At 44.8% G+C, this 26,128-nt stretch overlaps 1 protein-coding gene across 1 annotated transcript in view; it reads left to right on the forward strand.

Annotated features, from left to right (window-relative positions):
* The first annotated feature begins 385 nt into the window (after positions 1-385).
* LOC139227823 (signal peptide, CUB and EGF-like domain-containing protein 3) overlaps positions 386-26,128 on the forward strand; it is a 454,761-nt gene continuing 429,018 nt past the window's right edge. The window contains exon 1 of the mRNA XM_070858892.1: positions 386-487. Coding sequence (XP_070714993.1) covers positions 388-487 — 100 coding nt within the window. The 5' untranslated portion in view covers positions 386-387. The remainder of the gene's footprint in view (positions 488-26,128) is intronic.

The following is a 26,128-nucleotide window of genomic DNA, read 5'->3' on the forward strand; positions in this document are numbered from 1 at the left end:
CTTTGGGGCAGCAGCTGATTGTAAATTCCTGCAGAGACTGGAAGCATTGCGTGTGTCTCCCTCCTCCTCCCCCCCTCTGTGTGTTTTTTGAATTCAGTGTATGATCCACAGAGACTCACCCTCTCCATCTCTCATCCTCTTCTTTCTCTCCTTCCCCCCCCCCCCCCTCTCTCTGTTGTGTGTCTCTCTCTCCCCCCACCCCCTCCAGACCTTGTGTTCAAGCAATGAGCAGGACACAGCAGATCCTTCTGATCCCACAGAGGGCGATCTGACTGACGTGGGAAGGGCTCCGAACCGAGGTTCTTTTCAGCTCCATCAGGACCTCCAAGAGGAGAGAGAAGAAAAAAAATCGCGTCTCATCCCCTTCTCAGAAAGACCCCTCTGAAAATGCAGAGCAGAATGGGGGCTGTCCGACTGTCCGACTACTACTGTTTGCTGCTCATTCTCTTAAACCCACTCAGCACCGCGGGAAGCAAGGCGAACCAAGGTAAGGAAACCTTAAGAAATCTCTCTTCCCCCACCCCCTTCACTTGAAATATTTTTGTCCCCTTCTGTAAATCTGTTCAGTCTTGAGTTTCAGATCATGAAATGAGAGGGCTCAGAGGGGTCTGATTGTATAAGGGATTCGTCTGTATGTGTGTGAGTGTGAGACAGGGCATGTGTTTAAATAAGATCAACAATCCTACTGAGGGGGGGAGAGAAAAGAAAGGCAAACTGGGCAGGATAACAGTTTTTGCAATTTGGGTCTTAATTAAAAGACAATTTGTGAGTAACTTTTACATGTTTCAGTAACCTAGATTAATGTCTCATTTATTTACCTGGAAAAATGCTGACAATCTTTGAAGTATTTTAGCTATGGTCTCTATTTTCTGTTCTACTCATAAAAGCACTATCCTTCAAAAATGACATGTTCAGGATATCTTCTTTCTCACTACTGTTTGATAAAAGTTTGCCATCTGTGTATATTTTAGAACGTTGAACAGGCAAAGTCACAGGTCTTTGTGGGTCCACCAAACAATTATGACATGAAACGTGAATTATTTAATGAATTCTTAATAATTGTAGTACCCTTTAGGCAAACTGGTTACCCACAATAGCTATAATGGTAGATGTAAGAATCAGAACAGTATATAGGATATTTATATACAGTGTCACATATTCTTTAGCATTGGGTGAATTCAGTATTTAGTATTCTTCCCACATTCTGATGGGACCACAGAGGTGCCAATTAATTGCTTTATAATTGACTCATTGTCTTGCAAACTGTAAATCAGTAGAAAATGAAATAATCAATTGGCTTGCCACGGAACCAGCCAGCACAGACATGGTACAATACTTACAAACACACACTCAAATCTGGCTTTTCAGATCCTGTTTTACTTGTGTCTGCTGACATTGTGGCAATAACAAAACAAACACTGCAATGTGTTTTTAGTCTTTAGTTTATTAGCTGGGCGATTGACATATGTATTTGCTGAAAAATGTAATCTGAACAAGCTGGGACTTATTCAGCATGATGTTGACACATTACTGTGCAAAGTGCTGAGTGAACATTTAACCAAGAATTTGCACCACTTTGAGTACAGTTTAATGTAGCTGAATATACGGTTGTTACATTAGATCGAGCGAGTTTGATATCTGTGCTGTGACTAGCCAACAAAGCATTGCAAAAACTATGGAACGCTCAGCGAGAGCAGCCCCGAGATGTTTTTAGTTGTTTGAATAATTTCTAATAGGTGGACGGTAAGTTCGTGAGAAGCTGTGCGAATTTCCGTTTACTATTTTTCTCCTGTTCTATTCCGAAGACAATAATTATGGTTCCCCATGTGCTGACAGCTATCTGGTACCTCACACAAGCTGCCATTCTTCACACATAAATTTAGACACTAAGTGTCAGCAACTATTTAACTATGAGGGGCATCGTAGCCCAGTCGAATCCTATCCTTACCCAACATTTACAAACATCCAGCTTTACTCGGGAGTCATTGAGCAGTGACTAGGAAGAGGGATCATGGCTGATTTGCCTCTTTCCCTAACCCAAAGGCACTGAGGCCAATTCTGGTGCCCACACAACTGCCTAGCTTAGATTAGCTAAATAGGCATATACCTGGGATCGAACTTGGGGACATTCCAGGTCTGTATGGATCAGTCTCACTCAGGGGTGTGGCTCCTACTGAATTGTGATGAAGAGCTAATTTATTTTTTCTAACCGTATCGCATACTGTTTTTAATCACTTGATTTTGTCTCATGAATAAGCATCCCTGCTAGTACACGTGTCTTCTCGTCTCTTATTACCTATATATTCAGTTATTTAACAAAAAAAATGTTGGTGGAGGCAGCCCTCCATGGGACCAGTTAAAACTCCTTTCAAAGGGAATTAAATAAGTTCAGATCAGCACTATTCGAAATCTGACGACTTGTAATGTGAGAGTGGGGCTTTAACTGCTTGACATTTTTAGATTGTAAGAATGGGAGAAGTAAAGTACTAGAAGAAACAGAGTGGTTCTGCGCATTGTATACAGTAATATTGCATTTGGTACAGCAACTCAAGATCTAAATCTCCTGGATTTTTTAAAATAACGATTTTATTGTTTCCTGAACACTTCACAACAACTTTTGGAAATTTACTCAAGCAAAATTATCTTGTAGCCTGTTTCGGATTATTATCCAGTTCAACCTTGAGTTCTGACGTTCTTGGTGCAGAACAAAAGATGTTTCCCATTATAGACGCTCTGCATGTGTAAGCGAGACACCTCTCATTAAATGAGTGGGTTGTAGGTCATCCACACTTACTTAATAAATGGGGGGGATGATGTGGTATAATGTGTAGGGTTCTGTCTGTGCAATGACTGTGCTGGCTGCTTGATAATTTCTAACACTCATCGCACCCCATACGCTGCGATGCTGGCAATATCTTGAGTGCTTGGGGGCGTAGAGTTTCAAATCATCATGTTTAACAAATTATCATCACTCATTAGTGAATATTTTCTGCAAGAAATGTTTAATATAATTTCTCAGCTGTACAGTCAGTTCGTCCCTTTTATATACATTTGGTGAATAGCAGTGAAGAGTTAGATCCCAATGTCTGACCTCTGTAGTTTTCTTCATATTGCTTCTAAACACATGAAATTAATGTGTTTTCAGGCACAATATGAAGCTGTGGAGATTTAGCCATGATTTGTTAACCCTTTGCATTAACTCAGCTTATTTTAACAAGAGTCTAAAGATTATCTGCATACAATCTGTTTAATTTTAATTTCTTCCAGTTTATCCCTGGCTCTCTCAAAGGTAAAGATTTATGAAAGGATTTGGTTCCACGGGTGACAACAATGCTCTGGTACCTCATCCAAGTGGCCAATCTTTCATGTGTGAACCGAGACTGAAGAGTGTGCGTGGGGCGGTGGGTTTGGGGGGGTGGGAGCATCACAGCTGAGCTCCATACAGTGCTTATCCAACAGTGGTTATTGGATAATGACCAGAAGCAGAAACCCTGGCTGTTTCTCCCCCCCCCTCCTTTTATTAGCTCAGGGGTGCCAACGATGGTTGTGGTAGTTCTTCTCTCTGAGGTTAGAAAACTCAGTGCTCATAGGGGATTGAAGCTGAGACTTGTTTGACTCTGTACCACATTGGATGGTGCATTTACACACTGAGCCAGTGGGGCACTCAGCATTTAAATTTCCGATATTTAATATTATTAAAAAAAGAGAACACACATTGGGCAAAGATTATCTAAACAAAAACACATTTAGTGCTACCTCACACAAGCAATATGTGATTGCAGCTCTCTATCGAAATGACATGTTATATCTTAGTGCCTCTGGTTGTCAGTGCTGTGGGAATCACCCTGTTTATATTACAGGGAACATTTGACAGCAGTTGGAATAACTGCAGCCACGCAGTTACGATTTGTAACTTTGTTCATGGACAGTGCTACCTTAGTTACTGCAGCTTGGCAGCTGAATGATCCTAGCACACAAAACCCCTTCTGCTGAATTTCTGTATGTAATTGCCAATCTGGCCTTGCACTGCGTACCGCCCAATTTTTTAAATAAAATGTTAGTTCGGTTTATGTACTGTTACCCTGCAATAAAGTGATGTCAACCTGGTGCTATTGCTATTTGTTGCTGTGCCACTTCGCTGGCTGCTGACAAAAAGTGATTGCACCCAGAATCGAATGGAACCTCTCAAAGTAAGCTCCACGTGGCTCGTGAGAAGCATAAACACCGGCATAGACTTGTTGAGCCAAATGGCCTGTTTTTTTGCTGTAAAATTCTATGTAATATATAAAATAACAGTGGTTGGAGAGTGTTTCAGGTACTGCTGGGTGATAAGTGTTCATGATGTACCTGAGTCCATTATTTTTCTATATATATAATACTCTCAAGTGCATAAAAAAGTACTTCCAGCCCATGTATCTTCTTGCCTACATAGACTTGGTTTTCTGCCTGATTGTAGGTGGGGGGCCTGTTTGAGATGAGAATAAAACTGGGAAAATTAGGAGGTGATAAGAGTGACTCAGACAAATCTATTAATGTGGTTAAAATGAGTTTGTGATCAGCTGAAAACATTAAGTATATTGCAGTATATATTTGATTTTGCTTAGGGGGCAATAATCCTGGAAAAGGAGTGATTTGTGATGAATATCAATATAGGAGAAACATGAGTTAATTAAGGATCGCAGATGGGGATTGGCAAAGAATCTGAATGTTCTCTTCCTTCAAAGGGGATTGTCGACTGATGTCCAGTTTTCCTTCATTGTTGGCTCTCTTTCCAAGAGTGGAAGTGTCATTATTCAAAGCCACAGTAAATCCCATTGTGCACTAATACGTGCCCAAATTAGTGCTACTTATGCAAAAAGCTTCTCTAAAATAATGCACAGTAGGGCACAAATGGCAGGTTAAGGGGCATTCTCCACTACGTTCAAGCGATTGTTAGGAAGGCTGAAATCCTGGAACAGCTGGCTTCCAAAGCACAGCTCACAAGGTTTATTGTGGAGTAGGTTTGCTTTGGATTTCTGCATTGCAATTATTTTATTTTTGTGTGTGTTCGACGATTTTGGAGCTTTTGGTAAAGCTGTTCCAAGATTTTAGCCTGCCTGAAATCTCTCCAGTATGGCAACAATGCTTGTTTAAGATCAGAGTGCTGGAATTTGAAATATTCTTCAAGCTTAAAAGTTTTTTCTCTTCCCCTCTTTGGTTCCTCTGAGGGTGAGATTCTCTCCCCTTCCCCTTTCCTGGTCCTCTTGTGTCACGCACCCTGCCTGAGCTATGTGCAACGGGTTCCCAGCTAAAGTAGTTAATGCTCTGTTGATTAACGCCTTTTGACAAGAAGAGCTGGGTGAATATCTGGTTAGGAATAGGATTGAGTGTTATAAAGATAAATAACAGATAGGGATAATTGAGTTCTGTGTGGAACACGATTGCTCCTGAGCTGTTGGGACTATGGGAAACGTCATGGCAAAGGGAGGCAAATGGGATGAATAATGTACATGTAAGGTTAGCGGGTTATGCTGGGGAGTTTCGCTCGATTGACCTTTGGGAACGGGGCAGGGAAAGCTTTGCACAATCTTTCCTCGGGAGATTAAACAGGTTGCACTGATGACTGGCTAAAGTAAAACAAAAGCAACAAAAAAAACCTGCAAATGCTGGAAATTTGAAACAAGAACAGAAATGCACAGCTGGTCAGTCAGCATCAGTGGAGAGGGAAAGAAAGAGAAGTCAATGTATCAGGCAGAACCATTTTTCAAAACTGGAAAAGCAAATACATGATCAAGAAAGTTGTACAGGCTCAGCAAAAGGAACCAGGGTGTGAAGGACCATGATTTCTTATGTTATGAGAGGTCCTTTCCTTGTGTGGATGTACCTTGGCTTTGGCCTTAGTTTCACATAGTGACACAGTTGAGCTCACTGCATGGCGGATTGAATGGTGAACCTGTAGCTTTCCATTCTGGAACATTTCACTTCATTTCATTCCAGCTTTATTTCCCTTGTCGCTTTAACCTTTGTCTAACCTGGGTATCATGGGTGAAACTCGTAAAATAACATCACTTCATTTATGCCAACCAGACTATACTGGGTGTTTGGCTTCATCTAAAACTCAGAGCACCATTGCACATAGGCGAGCACTGAATCTGATTCTCTTTGTAGGTTCAAGTGCGGTGAAAATATTAAAAACTAATCTTGGGTATGTTATAAAATGCTGACCCTTTTCTCTTGGGTATTAGTTTGGTTGTCTAGCGGTAAATTAATACTAAAGAATACTTTTGATGCAATTTTGCTGAGAATATTTGTGCATTTCCTAAACTGCAAAATTTCAAAAGTTTCAAGTTTCAAGAGGAGATGGTTGCATGGTATTCGAGAACTGATCAACTCCGTACATTCTATCGTAATGTGATCTAAAATTGTTTTGAACTCTCTCTGCCATCCCCTCACTTCTCCAGATTCCAGGACCCAAAAACCTTTAAAGTCAGATATAATTTCCTCCCTACTCGAGTGATCTGTGACAGCCATATGTCCCAGCACACACACTCTGCTCCTTCAACTCTCTGTGTCCCCCTTTAACTGCACTGTACCATTGGTGGATGATTCCTCTGCCTCTTTGCCAAATGGAACTCTCCCTAACACACTTCACCTTGCCAGTCTTCTCACTTCTTTCAAAACCTCTTCAACATACTTTCGGTGCCCCCTTCAGTATCTCCCATCTCAGCTCAGTGCCTCTTTCTCCACATTAGTGAGTGTCGTGAGATGTTATGCTAAGTGTGGGACGCTACACAAATGTAAGCTGCTGTTTCCCTGTCCTATGTTCTCCATTTTCTGGGTTCCCTCTCCTGAAGGCACTGGCTCCAGCTAGAGGATTGGCAATGGGCCTCCATGCCTCAGTTAGAGGATTGGGCATCAGTGCTGCTCTTGAATTTTCTAAACCATTGTTCATCACTCTGCCCTGGTAGCTTGGTTGGGTTTGGAGAAAATGCCATGTTGGGAATCTGCTGCCCAGTGTGCCATCCGTACCACTTTGTCCGTGGTCTTTTACGTGTAAGCCTTTTGGCAGGTTCAGTTCACCTTAGAGCGGCTGGCTCCTCAAAATTCAACATCCGCTTTTCAACCACAGGATGTACTTGGACACAAACTGCATATGGCAAAATAATTTGCACATTATGGTTCTGCTGCTAACAATCTATCAAACGCCACCTGAAACTAAATGCAGAGTCGTGCTCTTGTGCCCGACAATGTGAGACGAGCTAAGGTGGCAACTTGTGGTAAAGACGTAATGATTTCACATAACTTTCTTTTGCTGAACCTGACACCAAGACATGATGGAGCCAGGCAACATCACCTGGGTTGAGCAGTGCTAATCAAACCTATTTTTAAAATCTCTTTCACTTAAAAAGAATTCTCTTGACATCTCCCTGCTGTAAAAATACACTGTCTGCCGTGGTTCTGAGTCATACAGATCATGAAGGTCCCAGGTTTAATTCTTGGCCTGCGTTAAGTTAGTGTTAATCTCAATGGTGGCCTGAGCATCCTACAGGGGCTGGGGTTGGGCGGAGAATCAGCCAGGCTTCCTTTTCTTATTGGCTACACAGTGACCCGCTACAATTATAGAACATTGACTGTCTGGTTAGGGATGCAGTTTGCCACAGTGTTTAACAATTGAGTTTCATGGTTTGAATCCAACTAGCCTGAGCACTCTGCGTGTCCACTAGTGACCTCAAACCAGTGAGACTCAGCCAGTGCATGTACTGAACGTCCAACTGATGTTTATGCATTGAAATTTATTTTTAAAGGAATGCTCTTATGAACCCCAAGAAAATGTGTTGCGTAGAGTTCAGTGAATGATTTTAACTTGGAATTCTTTCGGTACTTTTGATGAGACATAAGCTGGAATGTTACCAGCTCTGTGAATGTGTGTTTGGAGGTGGGCCCGCTATCAAAATGGCCGTGATTGACAGAAGGGCAGGATCTCGCTCTGAATCTGCCTCTGTTGTGTATCTGTAAAGAATGCACTCCCATGTTCCGCCACCAGGTAGCGCATTCCCTGAAGTCCCAAAGGATCCCAGCATCCCTTGGAAGCACTGTATATAAGCCGCCCCCAAGGCCTGTTCCTCACTCTGGAGTGTCTTAATAAAGATTGAGGTCACTGTTACTTTAACCTCCCTGTGTGCAGTCTCTTCTGTGTTAGGAACACAATAGCTGGCAACGAGTATATGAATCCAACGCAAAGATGGAGCAAACTGGGCATCCTGGAGAAGTTCTCGGAGGGTGAGGACTGGGAAGCCTATGTCGAACGGCTAGACCAGTACTTTGTAGCCAACGAGCTGGACGGAGAAGGAAGCGCTGCAAAAAGGAGAGCGGTCTTCCTCACGGTCTGCGGGGCTCCGACCTACAGCCTCATGAAGAATCTTCTGACTCCGGTGAAACCCACAGATAAGTCGTATGAGGAGCTGTGTACACTGGTTTGGGAGCATCTTAACCCGAGGGAAAGCATGCTGATGGCGAGGTATCAGTTCTGCACATGCCAGCGATCTGAAGGTCAGGAAGTGGTGAGCTACATCGCCAAGCTAAGGCGACTTGCAGGACAATGTGAGTTTTGATGGCTACCTGGAGCAGATGCTCAGAGACTTTTTTGTACTGGGCATTGGCCACAAGACCATGCTATGAAAACTTTTGACTGTAGAGACACCGACCCTCAGTAAGGCCATTGCGATAGCACAGGCATTTATGTCCACCAGTGATAACACCAAACAAGTCTCTCAGCACACAAGTGCTAGCAATGTTCATAAATTAACTGGAACTGTGTTTGCGAGCAGAAATGTACAGGGCAGAAACCACGAGTCTGCAACTGCTAGCAGGCCTCAGGTGACCCAGATGACTCAGAGTCCGCAACAAAGGATGAATGCAAGGCAATTCACACCTTGTTGGCGTTGTGGAGGCTTCCATTCAGCCTATTCATGCCGCATCAAAGGGTATGTTTGCAAGAGCTGTGGAACAATGGGGCACCTCCAACGAGCTTGCAGACGAGCTGCAAGCTCTGCAAAACCTGCTAACCACCACGTGGCAGAGGAAGATCGGTCCATGGTGGATCAAAGCAATTTCGAACCTGAGAGAGAGGAGGCAGATGCTGAAGTACATGGGGTGCACACATTTTTGATGAAATGTCCACCTATAATGCTAAATGTAAAATTGACTGGCTTACCCGTAACCATGGAACTGGACACTGGCGCTAGCCAATCCATCATGAGTAAAAAGATGTTTGAGAGACTGTGGTGCAACAAGGCACTCAGACCAGCCCTGAGCCCATCCACACGAAACTGAGAACGTACACCAAAGAGCTCATCACTGTCTTGGGCAGTGCCATGGTCAAGGTCACCTACGAGGGCACGGTGCATGAACTGCCACTATGGATTGTCCCGGGCGATGGCCCCACACTGCTTGGAAGAAGCTGGTTGGGCAAAATCCGTTGGAACTGGGATGACATCCGAGTGCTATCACATGTCGATGAGACCTCATGTACCCAGGTTCTTAACAAATTTCCTTCCCTTTTTGAGCCAGGCATTGGAAACTTTTCCGGGGCGAAGGTGCAGATCCATTTGTTCCCAGAGGCATGACCCATTCACCACAAGGCGCGAGCGGTACCTCACATGATGAGGGAGAGAGTGGAAATCAAGCTGGACAGGCTGCAACACAAGGGCAGCATCTCCCCAGTGAAATTCAGCGAGTGGGCAAGCCTGATTGTTCCAGTACTCAAAAGTGATGGCACGGTCAGGATTTGCGGCGATTATAAAGTAACTATTAATCGTTTCTCGCTACAGGACCAATACCCGCTGCCCAAGTCAGAAGACCTATTTGCGACGCTGGCAGGAGGCAAGACGTTCACCAAGCTTGACCTGACTTTGGCCTACATGACGCAGGAGCTGGAGGACTCTTCGAAGGGCCTCACCTGCATCAACACGCACAAGGGACTGTTCATCTACAACAGATGCCCATTTGGAATTCGGTCGGCTGCAGCGAGTTTCCAGAGAAACATGGAGAGCCTACTCAAGTCGGTACCACGCACGGTGGTTTTTCAGGACGACATATTGGTCACGGGTCAGGACACTGTCGAGCATCATCAAAACCTGGGGGAGGTCCTCCAGCGACTGGATCGCGTAGGGCTGCGGCTGAAGAGGTTGCAATGCGTCTTCATGGCAACAGAAGTGGAGTTTTTGGGGAGAAAGATTGCAGCGGACGGCATTCGGCCCACAGATGCCAAGACAGAGACTATCAGGAACGCGCCCAGGCCACAGAACGTCATGGAGCTGCGGTCGTTCCTGGGACTCCTCAACTATTTTGGTAACTTCCTACCGGGGTTAAGCACCCTCTTAGAGCCCCTACATGTGTTATTGCGTAAAGGTGAGAACTGGGTATGGGGAAAAAACCAAGTAATTGCTTTTGAGAAAGCTAGAAACATTTTATGCTCCAACAAGCTGCTTGTATTGTATAACCCGTGTAAAAGACTTGTGCTAGCATGTGATGCATCGTCGTACGGAGTCGGGTGTGTATTACAACAAGCTAACGTTGCGGGGAAGTTGCAACCTGTCGCATATGCCTCCAGGAGCTTGTCGAAGGCCGAGAAGGCCTACAGCATAATTGAGAAAGAGACATTAGCGTGTGTGTTCGGGGTAAAGAAAATGCATCAGTACCTGTTTGGCCTCAAATTTGAGCTGGAAACCGATCACAAGCCCCTCATATCCCTGTTCGCTGAAAACAAGGGGATAAATACTAATGCCTCAGCCCGTGTACAAAGATGGGCACTCACGCTATCAGCATATAACTATACCATCCGCCACAGGCCAGGCACCGAGAAGTGTGCGGATGCTCTCAGTCGGCTACCATTGCCCACCACGGGGGTGGAAATGGCGCAGCCTGCAAACTTGTTGATGGTGGCGCAGCCCGCAGACTTGTTGATGGTCATGGAAGCGTTTGAAAATGATAAATCACCTGTCATGGCCCGCCAGATTAGAACTTGGACCAGCCAAGATCCTCTGCTGTCCCTAGTAAAAAACTGTGCACTGCATGGGAGCTGGGCCAGCGTCCCTGTTGAAATGCAAGGGCTAATCAAGCCATTCCAGCGGCGAAAGGACGAGCTGTCCATTCAGGCAGACTGCCTGTTGTGGGGTAACCGCGTAGTGCTGCCCAAAAAGGGCAGGGAGACGTTCATCTCGGATCACCACAGCACACACCCGGGTATAGTAATGATGAAAGCGATAGCCAGATCCCACGTGTGGTGGCCCGGTATCGACTCTGACTTAGAGTCCTGTGTACGGCAATGCCGCGTGTGTGGTCAGTTGAGCAACGCGCCCAGAGAGGCACCACTAAGTTTGTGGTCCTGGCCCTCCAGACCATGGTCGAGGATCCATGTCGACTATTCGGGCCCGTTTCTCGCTAAAATGTTCCTGGTGGTGGTGGATGCTTTTTCAAAATGGATTGAATGTGAAATAATGTCAGAAAGCACCACCACCGCCACCATTGAAAGCCTGGGCCATGTTTGCCACCCACGACCTGCCTGACATACTGGTCAGTGACAACGGGCCATGTTTCACCAGTGCCGAATTTAAAGAATTCATGACCCGCAATAGGATTAAACATGTCACCTCGGCCCCGTTTAAACCAGCCTCCAATGGGCAGGCAGAGCGGGCAGTACAAACTATCAAACAGAGCCTTAAACGAGTAACAGAAGGCTCACTCCAAACCCGCCTGTCCCGAGTACTGCTCAGCTATCGTACAAGACCCCACTCGCTCACAGGGGTGCCCCGGCTGAGCTACTCATGAAAAGGACACTTAAAACCAGACTCTCGCTGGTCCACCCCAACCTGCATGATCAGGTAGAGAGCAGGCGGCAGCAACAAAATGTAAACGATGGTCGCGCCACTGTGTCACGGGAAATTGATCTGAATGACCCTGTGTATGTGCTAAACTATGGACATGGTCCCAAGTGGATCGCGGGCACAGTGATAGCTAAAGAATGGAGTAGGTGTTTGTAGTCAAACTAGATAATGGACAAACTTGCAGAAAGCACCTGGACCAAACGAGGCTGCGGTTCACAGACTGCCCTGAACAACCCACAGCAGACAGCACCTTTTTCGAGCCCACAACACACACCCAAAGGATCAACAACACCACCCCGGACCAGGAAATTTAACCCATCATGCCCAACAGTCCAGCAAGGCCAGGCTCACCCAGCAGCCCTTCAGGGCCAACAACATGCCAGCCCAGCGAGGGCACAGCCAACACACCAGAACAGAAATTTGTACCGAGGCGGTCCATCAGGGAAAGAAAGGCTCCCGGCTGCCTCACCTTGTAAATAGTTTTCACTTTGACTTTGGTGGGGGAATGATGTTGTGTATCTGTAAAGCATGCACTCCCATATTCCACCACCAGGGAGCGCATCCCCTGAAGTCCCAAGGGATCCCAGCATCCCATGGGAGCACTGTATATAAGCCGGCCCCTCAGACCTGTTGCTCAATCTGGAGTGTCTTAATAAAGACTGAGGTCACTGTTACTTTAACCTCCCTGTGTGCAGTTTCATCTGTGTTCGGAACACAATAGCCTCCTTGTCAGTTACCAAAGTGCCGGGTCTGGCTGCGGTTCACAGACCCGGCACCAAGCAGCAGGCCAGCCAATTAACATCATTAAGAGGTAGTTTGCCGGTATCTTAAAATAATTTTACCAGGTACTTACCATTTTTCCACGTTTTTCAGCAACTTCTCGTCGCTCGGGCGTCGCATCAGGTAACTGTGTCGGGTTCTAGTGACTCTCCTTTCCTTTCATTAGTTGACAACTGCAGAAGTGGTATAAATGCTACCCTTTCACAGCTGTTCACTTTCCAATCACAGCCTTTAGGGTTTGGAAGATACCTTTGAGCTGTATGCAATTTGAAAGTGTCTGCAGTGAACTCTCTACCCACTGTCACCTCCTTGGAGCAACCTCTCTCACCATTGACTTCTGTTGTCTCAACTTCAGCTGCCATCTATTCGATCAGCAAGGGTGCCCTTGAGAAATTTCACCTTGGTCCTCAGAATCCCACAACGATCAGCCCCCACATCAGCATCACTAAACACACCAGCATCACCAACAACACCACCAACCTTCTCCGCAATCACCTGATGCTGCACAGGACACAGGGCACCAGTACCTGACCTCATTGTTGCCCGGGAGGCCAGGGATAGCCTCACAATGCCCATATTTACTTCTTTTGATGCTGTACACCCTGGCTGCCACATGACGCGCCAGGTTGGTACCAACCCACACCAGTTCCATAAACCATCTCTGCAATGCCCATCCATTCTTTTCACACTCATTACCATTGCGGGGGATACGCCGTTATATCTCACCATTCACTGCAACTCACTAAGCCACTTCCAAAGATTCACACAAATCTGTCCAAGATCGCAAAGTGTTCAAAATAAAGACTTTGATGTTTGACAATACATTAGCAGAAATGCTACATGAACAGTGGCTAAAAGATCCAAGTGCCTACCCTTGTGTGTTGTTAGTTTGTACGATTGGACAAGGTTGAGGGTGAGTGTGAGGTGTGACTAGTGAGATGGGATGTGATAATGTAGATAGAAAGAAAGGGATGGGTGGAGGTGTAAGGTAAGTTAGTGTGAGTAAGGATGTGCAGGAGTAGGGTAGGGAAGGCAGAGTGATGGGGATGTGACGAGTGGCACAGCAGGATGAGGTTAAGTGTGGCTTTGCAGTCATCAGAGGCAGTCCCTCGAAATCGAGGAAGACTTGCTTCCACTCTAAAACTGAATTATCAGGTGACTGAACAGTCCAATAAAGGAATCGCAGTCTCTGTCACAGGTGGGAAAGGATGGGTGGGGAGTCTGGTTTAACGCACGCTCCTTCCGCTGTTTGCGTTTGTTTTCTGCATGCTCTCAGCGATGAGACTCGAGCTGCTCAGCGCCCTCCTGGATACTCTTCATTCACTTAGTGCGGTCTTTGGCAAGGGGTTCCCAGGTGTCGGTGGGGATGTTGCACTTTATCAAGGAGGCTTTAAGGGTGTCCATGAGGCTTTGCAGTAATGTTTTGTGATCTACTGAGATCATTGAAAGGTTTCCTCCTGACTACATCCCTGCTTGTGCCCTCCCATGCAATGTGCAACCAGGCTGCATTGGTGTCCTGTGGAGGTCTCTTCCATCCATTGGAAGGAAAGAGAACCTCCCTGCGTCCCGTGACTCCCTCCATAAGCATGTGGAGGGAGTCATTGGAGAGCTTGGGTGCAGCCGTGCACCTTTGTGCAGTGCTCGTCAGTGTTTACAACAGCTCAATGCTGTAGAACACTGACAGCATAACAGTCAAAATCAATGTGGCCATGGTCCCTTTAAGGAAACTGTCTGATGACCCGTCATCAAATGACGTCATCTGACCCACTTCCTTCAATTGGTCGGGAACTCACAGGGCGGGCTTAACAAGCCCCACCAACCGAAGATTCTTCACACAGTGTGGGCGGAAGCTATCGACCCTGGCCGCCCTGGTCTCGCCATGGTTGGCGAGATCGCGGCCATATTGTGGGGTATATTGATCAGAATTTTCTGATGGTTTTGACAATTGTTTTTAAGATGTACAGTGATACACTGCAATAGCATAGCATTTGTGTTCAAAATGATGAAGGGTTTTGATGGAGTAGATGGGGAGAAACTGTTTCCACTGGCAGGAGGGTCAGTACCCAAAGCACAGCGATTTAAGATAATTGGCAAAAGTATCAGAAGGGAGATGAGGAGAATTTTTTTTACAGAATGAGTTATTATGATCTGGAACACAGGGTGGTGGGAGCAGGTTCATTGGTAACTTCTAAAAGGGAATTGGATATATACTTGAAATGGAAGAATTTGCAGGGCTCTGGGGAAAGAGCGGGGGAGTGGGACTAATTGGACATAGAAACATAGAAACATAGAAAATAGGTGCAGGAGTAGGCCAAACAGCCCTTCGAGCCTGCACCGCCATTCAATGAGTTCATGGCTGAACATGCAACTTCAGTACCCCATTCCTGCTTTCTCGCCATACCCCTTGATCCCCCTAGTAGTAAGGACTACATCTAACTCCTTTTTGAATATATTTAGTGAATTGGCCTCAACAACTTCCTGTGGTAGAGAATTCCACAGGTTCACCACTCTCTGGGTGAAGAAGTTTCTCCTCATCTCGGTCCTAAATGGCTTACCCCTTATTCTTAGACTGTGACCCCTGGTCTTTTAAAGCTCTATTAAAGACCCAGCACAGGCACGCTGGGATGAATGGCCTCCTCCTGTGCTTAACATTTTATGAATTCTTGCTGTTTTTTTAAATATTGTCCTTTTTTTTCAGGAGTTTTCACTTTTCTAGTTTGCAGTTGGCACTGATTGTGGTTTGTGAAGGGGACGGAGCGAAGCACATCCTGATTATTTTGCCTTTTTAAGTTGTGATCGGACATGAGATTCTAAAATTCTTTGGCTATATTTTTGTTTTCACCAGCTGGCTGTTGATCTGGTGTGACGGATTGTCTGCCCTTTCCACAACCTGCCGCATTTTCATTCCATTGAAATCCCCTCTACCAGATTATTACCCAGGCGGTGAAGATAATGTTGTTCCCCAATGATGCTGGTTGCCGACTATTGCTGGTAGTATTGTATCCTTCCTCCCCCACTTCCTCCTGAAAGGATTGATTCCTTACTGGGATATGGATCGCAAGCATAATATTCCCGTGTGAGCTTTTGAGGGTTATGCTGTTAGGCTATTCAGCTGCAGAAGGCATCACAGCCATCATGTATCCTTTCTTTTACACACATGCACACACACACACACACACACACACACACACACACGTGGGAATCCTGGCTTTATTTTGCATTCATCACTCTGATGAAAGCCCCCATAGCCCAGACAAGGGATCAAAACTGGGACTCACTGGTCAGCTACTCACTGTATAACATTAGTAGATGTGTGAGAATCCAGTTTCTGTATATCATGTGATACAACCTCTCCTGGTCTCGGTGATTGTCTTGTAATGGGTGCTGGATGGAATGGGCGCTGCCATTCTTTAACGTAACATTACATCACTCACTGCAGAAATATGGCTAGACATATGAAAAGAGACTGTATTATGAACTCTATTTTCCAGTGTCTATGTTGAAAGAACACTGGTTTGACTGTAGTATCAACTACACCATAAATTTTGAGACGATGTCCTAGGACTCGAGGGGATCCATAAGGGAAACTCAAAAGGTCCATAAACTCATCAAATTTCCGCATTGGTTGATTTGCTAACAGATTATTCCTATTGCTGTCTACAGTTAAGACAGTTTCCGTAATCATACCATTGTTTTATTTTGGATGACTGACACTAAAATTAACATTGGGGTTTCCTGGGAGTGCATCAGTATTTGCAGGGGAGCCTCCACACACATTCAAACTTGAAAACCACTGCCCTGCATGTTTGGGCTGCCCCGCAGAATTTCATTGCCCTTTTACCCATGTCAGGCCAACTTTCCCACTCTCAGCGTCCTGTTACGAAACGGTAAGAAAACGGAAAAAAAAACACCAAGCCGTGAGATTTAGGTAGTAATTTAGCATCGAGGTTTTGCTGACATTCATGAACTACTCCAGCTTTTCTCTTGCGGTTTGTGTTGTCATCAGAACTCTTCAGTTAAATGCCTCCCTCGCAGCCTGCTGCCAACCATCTATTATCCTGCACTGATGATACTGGTGCAGAGATTGCCTGTGCTGTACTCCTGCACTGTGGTTTCAGTAATGGTAACGGCGGACTCAATTCCAGGGTTTTTCATGCACTTTCCGGTAAATGGTCCATAATTTTAGCTGAGAAAATAGTTGCGTCAGATTCATAATTGTGGCAAAAGAACTTTAGGTTTTGCTGTCTGTGATATAACCACTGGTAACTCTGCTATAAATGTAATCTATCAGCGAACGGTGGAGTCTAACGCCTTTGAGAAGTGAATGTCTGCAGCTCTGATTACACATTTCATTCTGTATTTTACTGATTATTTTCCTGTAGATCTTACTCTGTTTCTGTAGATGCATAAATAAGCATTGAGTGTGCATATTGCGGGGAATTAGTGTGGGACGTTTACCGCACACTACCTGAAAATTGTATAGGAGGCATTTAGTATTGGATGTACATTACAGGAAAATAGTGGTTTAAAAAAAATATATTTGTTGATTCTCTGTTTGCTCATGTGGATAAATGCACCATATGATGTGGTACTGAATCAGGGAGGCGACAGAGTCAGTCCCTGCTGAGTCTTTGCCAGGGAGACAGGAGGCGGGGGGGCAGTGAGAGGATTATAATTGGCTTCAGTGTCTTTGAGCTGGGTGTGGGAGGGAGTCAATGAGGTGTATTACTCTTGAACACTATCCAGTAACCTATTCTGGGAAGTGTACGTGTGTATTTTTGAGGATGACTATGATGCTCCCTCACAATTAAATAGTGTACCAACACCCGTAGAAATGGCCACTCAGGTGAGATACCAGAGGGACACTTGTGCTTGTCGAAATGGAGCCCAGCATGAATCACCACCTTTATGACAGAAGTGGAGGAAATCCTGCACTGTTACCTATTTTGTTCTCTATTATACTCTCATAGGAACATAAGAACATAAGAATTAGGAGCAGGAGTAGGCCACACAGCCCCTTGAGCCAGCTCCGTCATTCAATAAGATCATGGTTGACCTTCGAACTCAATTCCACTTTCCAACCCGATCCCCATATCTCTTGATTCCCCTAGAGTCCAAAAATCTATATATCTCGGCCTAGAATATACTCAACGACTCAGAATCTACAGCCCTCTGGGGTAGAGAATTCCAAAGATTCACAATCCTCTGAGAAGAAATTCCTCCTCATCTCTGTCTTAAATGGCCGACCCCTTATTCTGAGACTGTGCTCCCTAGTTCTAGACACTCCAGGCAGGGGAAACAACCACTCAGCATCTACCCTGTCAATCCCCCTCAGAATCTTATATGTTTCAATGAGATCACCTCTCGTTCTTCTATAGGCTCTCCCTATGTCATCTGCCGTTCCTGGGTGTGAGAATGGGCCAGAGATCTGATCCCAGGCCTCCAATGATTCAGTACTGTATCAGGCATGTGGCAGTGTACAAGAACAGCTCAGGGTGACTAGCACTCAGTTTCCTCTCCTCCATACTGACAGGCTACGGGGAGAGATTGGGCAGTGGGATTAGTTTAGATTGCTCTCGCAAAAAGCCAGCACAGACACGATAGGCCAAATGGCCTCCGACTGTGTTATAACCTGCCGTGCCATGACTGAGATCAGAAACTGACTACGTGACAATTGCCAGAGTGCCTGCTAATCTTACAGGTCCATGCCATGGCAAGTTGACATTTTACTGTGCTGTTTCACTGTGTCTCGATCCTTATCCTGCAACTACCATATTATCGTAAGGAAGAGGTGAGCTTTGAATGGGCAGGCAGTACATTGTAATTCTTAGACCAACAATGAATTTTAATGCAAAGTAGATCTCCTGCTAGGATATCATCTTCGACGGGGATAGGATTACAAAAGATAAGGACACATGAAGAAGGCCATTTGACCCATCGAGCTAAACCTTCCATAGGAACTGTTCACAACCTCGGCTATTTGACCCTGAGCTGAGCTTCTGATCCCATGTCCTCTCCATCATGAAGACCACCTATTTCTGCCTCTGTAATATTACTCGGCTTTGCTCCTGATTCAGCTTATTTGCTGCTGAAACCCTCATCCCTGCTTTTGCTTAAGACTTGATTATTCCAATGCTGTTCTGGCTGGCCACCCAAATTCCACCCTTCATAAACAAGCTAATCTAAAACTCTGCTGCCGTGGAACTTTTTACTACATTAAAGGTGCTACATTAATGCAAGTTACCCTACTGGCTGACCTGCATTGGTCCACCAATGACTCAATTTTACAATTGTAATCCTCTTGTTCAAATCCCTTCATGGCCTCGCCTATCTCTGTAACCTCCTCCAGTCCTACAACTCTCCAAGAACTCTGCATTCCTCTAACTTTGACCTCGTGCAGCTCTCACTCTCTTCACCCCATTGTTGGCGGCCGTGCCTTCAGCCATCTTGGCCCCAAGCTCTGGAATTCCCTCCCTAAACCTTTCCACCTCTCCTTTGAGCACCCCCTTAAAACCTACCTCTTTGGCCAACTTGTCCTAATAGCACCTTTTGCTCTTGCAATGTATTTGCTTCGAGGGTTCTTTGCTTAAGAATTCATAGCAACACATTGCCTTTAAGAACTATTTGGTTTATTAGTAAAGGTTTAACAATCACACTACACATTACCAGTCCATCCACCATGCTCACAACCACCTGCCTCATCGTGGATCCCCTGAACCCAACTGGCTGGGGTTTTATTGAGTCTTGTGAACATCACATGACTGGCTAAGCCACTCACAATGCTCTACAAACCTGTGAGCATCCTCACAGATGCATACATTACACTTCTGTGTCAATTTTGTTATGTTCATACTGTTGTGAAGTGCCTTGGGACATTTTCCTCCATTAAAGGTGTTATATAAATGCAAGTTGTTGTTGAACCTATGGTACTCAGCCCCTCCCCCCATTACAGCACCCATCTTCCTCTTCAATGATTCCATAGTGTTTGCCATCACTACCCTATCTAGAAATCCATTCTAGATATGAATCACTTGCTTTATTCCCACCCACCTGTATACTGACCCTGTTATATAGGCAGCCCATAATAGCTCACTATTAGTTCGGCACTCCAGCTGATCTGGAGGAGTTTGGGACCAATCGGGCTACAGGTTGCCAAAGTGAAATTTTGTGTTTAAGTAACTAATAAGTTCCAGAGATACAGTTATGTAATTTAGCCTTATTTTAAAATAAAACATACTGCTCCTTTTAATAGCAGTAATTATGTTATTAAATTTGCAACGAACTTGATGAAACTGTCTTTCTCTCATCAGCTCTGTCCTGCGATCTCAATAAATGTGGGAACTCATTAGGTTTCGATCCCACTTAAAACTGACTTCTGACCAGAGGCAGCAATTTGTTGACAAAAATAACATGGTGGACTGATCTACTTATGAATCTGTGATTAGTAATCCAACCCTTAACATGGCACCAAATTTGGTCAAATGTTTAACATTAGTGTTAAATTAAAAATGATTTTGTTGCATTAAAGTAGGAGAAACCGATATTGCAACAAAATCTGTATGTATTAATAAAAGTCTTCCATGTGGGGTGCAATTGTTGTTCACAGATCTTGCTTCCTACTGTCATGAATTTTGAGTAATTCTATAATGTCGGCATTTACTATGCAAAGTTGCTATGTAAACATTTGTGAATTCCTATGTAAGCAGTTTGCGGTCAAGGTGCAGTTGCAGGCCTCTTCCCCCACCCACTAGATGGTGCTAGTGCCCTGCCCTGTCACCCAGCTATTAATCACTTGGCCACAAATTAAAAATTTGGTGAGTGACAGCATCTCTGCTTTCCAAAGCAAATAAGTTTAAAGTTTCTTTCTCTTAGACTTCCTGTCTCTTGCTAACCTTCGTTTCTCTCTCTGGCAAGGAGTCCTTCTTCCTTTGGCTCCACTGAAATATCCTTCCCAGCACCAGCACCATCACCAGTCCTTTGCCTATCCACCTTCGGAGCTAATGAGTTATTTTGCCTATTCTGATTCCTGGGGTATTGAAGAGATCGGGCAGGGAGGGAGCGCGTCTGGCCAGCTGGATCCAGAACATGCTGAGATTTGGGGGGCGAGGTGAGGTGAGATGAGGGGGAGTGAGGGCGTTACTACAAGATCAGGCGGGGGAGGTGAGATGTCAGGGCAACAGATATAGGAAGATGGGATCTGAGAAGGGACGAGAGATAGGTGTAAAAGATCAAAGATTTGTTCATGCAGATATTACGCAATTGAGGAGAAATAGATGTGACGGAGATTGGCATAAAGATAGATGGTGGCTCCTGGAGTGGCAGAAAGTACAATATCTCGGACATGGGTGAAATTAAGACAGATGGAGAGATGGGGCTAATGCATGGGGAAACAGGCTGATAGGTACAAGGTATTGTAGAGAGGTGGTGGGAGAGAGATGAGGGAGAGAGATTGCGGCAGAGAGAACACGAAATTGGAGAGAGGAAAATTGTGTGGATAGTTCAAGGGACAGAAAGAGAGATGACTGCATGAGGGAGATATGGAGGACAGAATGCGAGAGAGTCATGGATAAAGAGAGCAGAAGGCTCTCAGTGAGCAATGTCATGGAGATCTACTAGTGTTTAAAAATCATTTCTCTTGACTTCTTGTGTTTATTTTGCTCTTTCTCCATTGTCTTCTGGATGATTTCCACAACCTTGCATAGAGCAGCTTCAGCAGCAAGTGGCGGACATTTCGGGAGCATGATTCACAGTTTTTCCTTTAAAAGAAAACGCTACAGTACGCAAAAAAAGGGCCTAACACTTTTACAGTTTCTCAGGAATACTCAAAGAAGCCAAACCTGGTGTTGCTTGTATGTTAAAAGAAAAATAATAGTTTAAAGTGATATCTGAGTCACTCTAGAAAGCTTCAGTGTGTTGCTGCCTTTGATTAGCGCAGAATTGGTGAAAAGAATCACATAATGTGATCAGCGCTGTCGTTCTTCATGTTTTAGTGGCCGGGTTTGTTAATGCAGGTCCTTATACTGATGGTGCTGACCTTCACTCTTTGCTCCCGATTTCCTATGGATCACAGTTAGGAATTTGCGACGAGGAGCTGAGGTCAGTTGCTTTGAAAGTATTGAAAGCAAATGCTCAAGATTTTCAGACTCTGAATCCCTGCTATTACAGAGTAAATATCTAACCAGGTAATCATGTTTAGAACAATTTTAATGCCATGAAGGGGAAGAACAAAGAGAAAGAACACGACTGAAGTTTTTAATCTGTTTGTTGCTGGCAGGTTCAGAGAAACATTTATCTCCTGGGCTGACTGGCTTTGCTTGTTTTCAACAGGTTCACTATGATACAGAAATAAACATTAATATTGCGATAATAAAGATACTCAAACAGGGATCGTTCCATCCATAATATTAGCACAAATCTACCAAATGTGATTCAGTACCTAAAACACAATTTTATATAAAAATCAAACAATTTGTGCTCATTGTCAATCTTTGATCTCCTTCCTTTTAATTGTTTTTAAAATGGGTTCCTTCCTACCTATTCTAACTCTATTTCAATTCTAACACCTTGTCCAGCTTTAAGTTTAAAATGGTTTGCTTACCTTGCTTCTCTTCTCCTCTGGGCCCACTGCTTAATTACTACAGGTCAATGAAAGATTTTGAATGGTCGAATGCTAGTTTTCCTGTTAACAGAAAGCCTAGATTTGGGAAGGCTGATCATAGATGTAACCTGGTCAGACGTTGTTCTGAAAAACCAGGCTCGGTGGCCACTGACTCGGCGAGCTTTCAGCCCAATAGTGGACCCATGAAGAGGAGAGGAGCGTTTTGCTCAGACTCAGCAGGGAGGGAATTTGAGGGCAGATTATAAACAAAGGAAACAACATGATAAATATGAATTAAAGAGTAGCTTCTCCACACTTAAGGAGACAGCCTGTCCCCTGGATTCAGTTTCCATATTCAAAGGGACATTAAACAAAGCTGGGCACTAGGAAGATGAAATGGTCTGACGAGCTCCTCAAGCAAAATGGTGCCTTTGTTTGCTGTTTGCTTGAAGAATCTGTGTTCTCTTTGCTCGGTGAAAAGTAATGTATCTTCAACTATTTAAAATGTAATACCTGTAGCTCTCTTGTTAATTATATCAAGGAAGAACAAGAGTAAATATACTGGGTGTTGTGATTGGAGTTTGTCTTGGAATTCAGTCCTCTTAGAGTTCACCTGGGTGATGGCCGTCATTTATTAATAAACTATGATATTGCAATTAGTTAAGAATTGAACTTCATTTAGTTTTACATCGATGCCTTCCATGAATCAGTCAGAGTTGAGAAAATGAAAGGTGGAGTGAAACCGCGCAAGTGTGTTACTTTCCTGCCTATTCGCAGCAGAATGGAGCCTCGGCAATTTTAACTGCCAGGCCTCACTAACATGCTGTCAGCCGGCCGACTTCCTGCCCAGCACGGGCAGAAGGCAGTGTTGACCAATGGAGAATTCCGCTTCTCCTGGCCCCACAAAGGAAAGTAAAATAACTTAGCTTGGATGGGCTCTTCTGACAGGCCTACACCTGGTGGGCAAGCCCCTGCTCAGGCTACAGTTCAAACTGCAGCCGGGGCCCAATGATGTCTCGTATGAACTGTATAAAACACGAGTCAGGCCACAGGTAGAGTACTGCGTGCAGTTCTGGTCACCACATTACAGGAAAGATGTGATTACACGAAAGAGGGTACAGAGGAGATTTACGAGGATGTTGGCTGGACTGGAGAAATTTGGCTATGAGGAAAGATTGGATAGGCTGGGTTTGTTTTCTTTGGAACAGAGGAGGCTGAGGGGAGACCTTACTGAGGTGTATAAAATTATGAGGGGCCAGATAGAGTGGAAAGGAAGGATCTATTTCCCTGAGCAGAGGGGTCAATAACCAGGGGGCATAGATTTAAAGTAATTGGTAGGAGTTTGAGGGGATTTGATTGGAAATTTCTTCACCCTGAGGGTGGTGGGGGTCTGGAACTCACTGCCTGAAAGGGTGGTAGAGGCAGAAACTCTCACCACATTTAAAAGTACTTGGATGTGTGCTTGAAGAGCTATAACCTACAGGGCTATGGACCAAGAGCTGGAAAGTGGGATTAGGCTGGATAGCACTTTGCTGGCCGGCGCGGACATGATGGACCGAAATGACCTCCTTCCGTGCTGTAAATTTCAATGATTCTATGTCATCGGACCTTGAGCTGCATATTTAAAGAAGGACCCTGCCGGCTTTGGGTGAGGGGCTCAACTGCCTGTCCAGAATTGCTGGTAAAAGTCAGTAATGACAGGATCTGGGCAGGATATCAGTGGGTAAGCCATGTGGTGGATTTCAACTGCTAATGGTTTCTGCTGGGAGGGTGGGGTTAAAGTCCACCCCCATGTTCTTGCTCCCTAAAGGCTTACTTGAGAGTCAAAGGAAAAAGATCTAAAATCAACCTTACACGACATACCTCTCAATCCAACTAGACCCCTAACTAGAGTTTGTTTTGACTGTTGCTGTTAGCATTGTTAATGTATGCCTGAAGTTACACCGTAGGATGGATCTGAAGTAGATAGTGGTGATGAGGGCTTTTTATGTCTTGCACCATGATCTAGGATGTATTAAAACTGAGCTGGTCCAGAGTGGCTCTGGACTGCCAGGATGTGGGCAATGATTTAGAAATAAGTGCTTTTGACTGAATGAATGATGTAATAATGCTTTGCAGACAGAAATAAATCTCTCATTGTTTGATACTGCGGGAGACATTTAATAGTATAGATCACAAATAATATTGTAGAATTGAAACAGGCTGGGTAGCACAGTGGTTAGAACACTGTCCTTTCTGAAGGCCCTAGGTCTGATCCCAGTATGTGCTGAGTTTGATGAGCTTAGTCAAAACAGAAGTTGGGATGCTATGGAGGCTACATTTAACCTGATGGCTCCTGAGCTAGTGAGTGAGAGAGAAAAATCAACCAGGATTCCTACCGTCGACTGCTATCCAGTGACCCTTGCTGACAAGTATGTGTGTGGATATTGGGTGAGAGCAGTATTTGGTTTTTGGCTATAATTCGAATAACCATCAGACATTAATAATTGTCACAGCACAGAACTGCCTCAACTGCAACATTAATTGGCAGTTATTAGCAGTCTCTGTCAGGGAGGCTATTAAGGGTGGTGGTATGGGAAATGGGAACTTCACAGCTCAAACAGTGAAAAAACACAATGTAATTGGTGGTCCAGGTTTTGAACATTACTCAGTTACAGGTAGGGGCAAGATGACTTGATGCTAGTCAGCTCTTGTTTTATCAGCTGGAGGTTCTGTAAGAACAACGACTGAGACTATAATGATACAAAATATGGATCACTAGGGTGTTGGCCGTGGCCTTTAGATGAAAAGCATTGTAACAGCAGGTTCAGCATAAGAGCACTTCAACAGTAAAAGCTAATATAACCACAAATATTTCAGTAATCTTCACTTGCCCTGCCTATCTTAATTGCTACCAATTACAAGTTTGTTGTGAAGAACCTTTGACATCTGTATGCAAAGTATAACATTTTACCTAACCTAGTGCACTCATAAATGGCAGGTTCCGTTCAACTTGCTTTTCCAGGATCAAGTTCAGAGACAGACCTGGTAGTGAACTTGCCCCATTTATCTCTGTAATGTATCATTACAACAGTGGCTACACTCCAAAATTACTTCATTGGCTGTAAAGCGCTTCCTCCTGTGCCATATTGGAAATCAGGCACACTACCAATGTCCCTGACTACTATGAGTGTAGGAGTGTAGGAAGTCCAGCTGCAGCTCCTGACAGACCGCATTGCGGCACTGGAGCTGCGCATGGATTTACTCTGGAGCATCCGCGATGCTGAGGATGTCGTGAATAGCACGTTTAGTGAGTTGGTCACACCGCAGATAAAGGTTGCACAGCCAGATAGGGAATAGGTGACCATCAGGAAGAGCAAGAAAAGGCAGGTAGTGCAGGGGTCCCCTGTGGTCACCTCTCTCCAAAGCAGATACACCATTTTGGGTACTGTTGAGGGAGGTGGCTCATCAGGGGAAGGCTGCAGCAGCCAAGTCCATGGCACCAGGGATATCTCTGCTGCACAGGAGGGCAGGAAAAAGAGTGGGAGAGCTATAGTGATAGGGGATTCTATTGTAAGGGGAATAGATAGGCGTTTCTGCGGCTGCAAACGAGACTCCAGGATGGTATGTTGCCTCCCTGGTGCAAGGGTCAAGAATGTCTCGGAGTAGCTGCAGCATATTCTGAAGGGGGAGGGTGAACAACTAGCAGCATATAGGTACCAATGATATAGGTAAAAAGCGTGATGAGGTCTCCAAGCTGAATTTAGGGAGCTAGGAGTTAAATTAAAAAATAGGACCTCAAAGGTAGTAATCTCAGGATTGCTACTAGCCACATGCTAGTCAGAGAAGGAATCACAGGATAGCTCAGATGAATACGTGGCTTGAGGAATGGTGCAAGGGGGAGGGA

This window comes from Pristiophorus japonicus, chromosome 17 (genome assembly GCF_044704955.1).
Source record: "Pristiophorus japonicus isolate sPriJap1 chromosome 17, sPriJap1.hap1, whole genome shotgun sequence".
In the NCBI taxonomy this organism is placed as follows: domain Eukaryota; kingdom Metazoa; phylum Chordata; class Chondrichthyes; family Pristiophoridae; genus Pristiophorus; species Pristiophorus japonicus.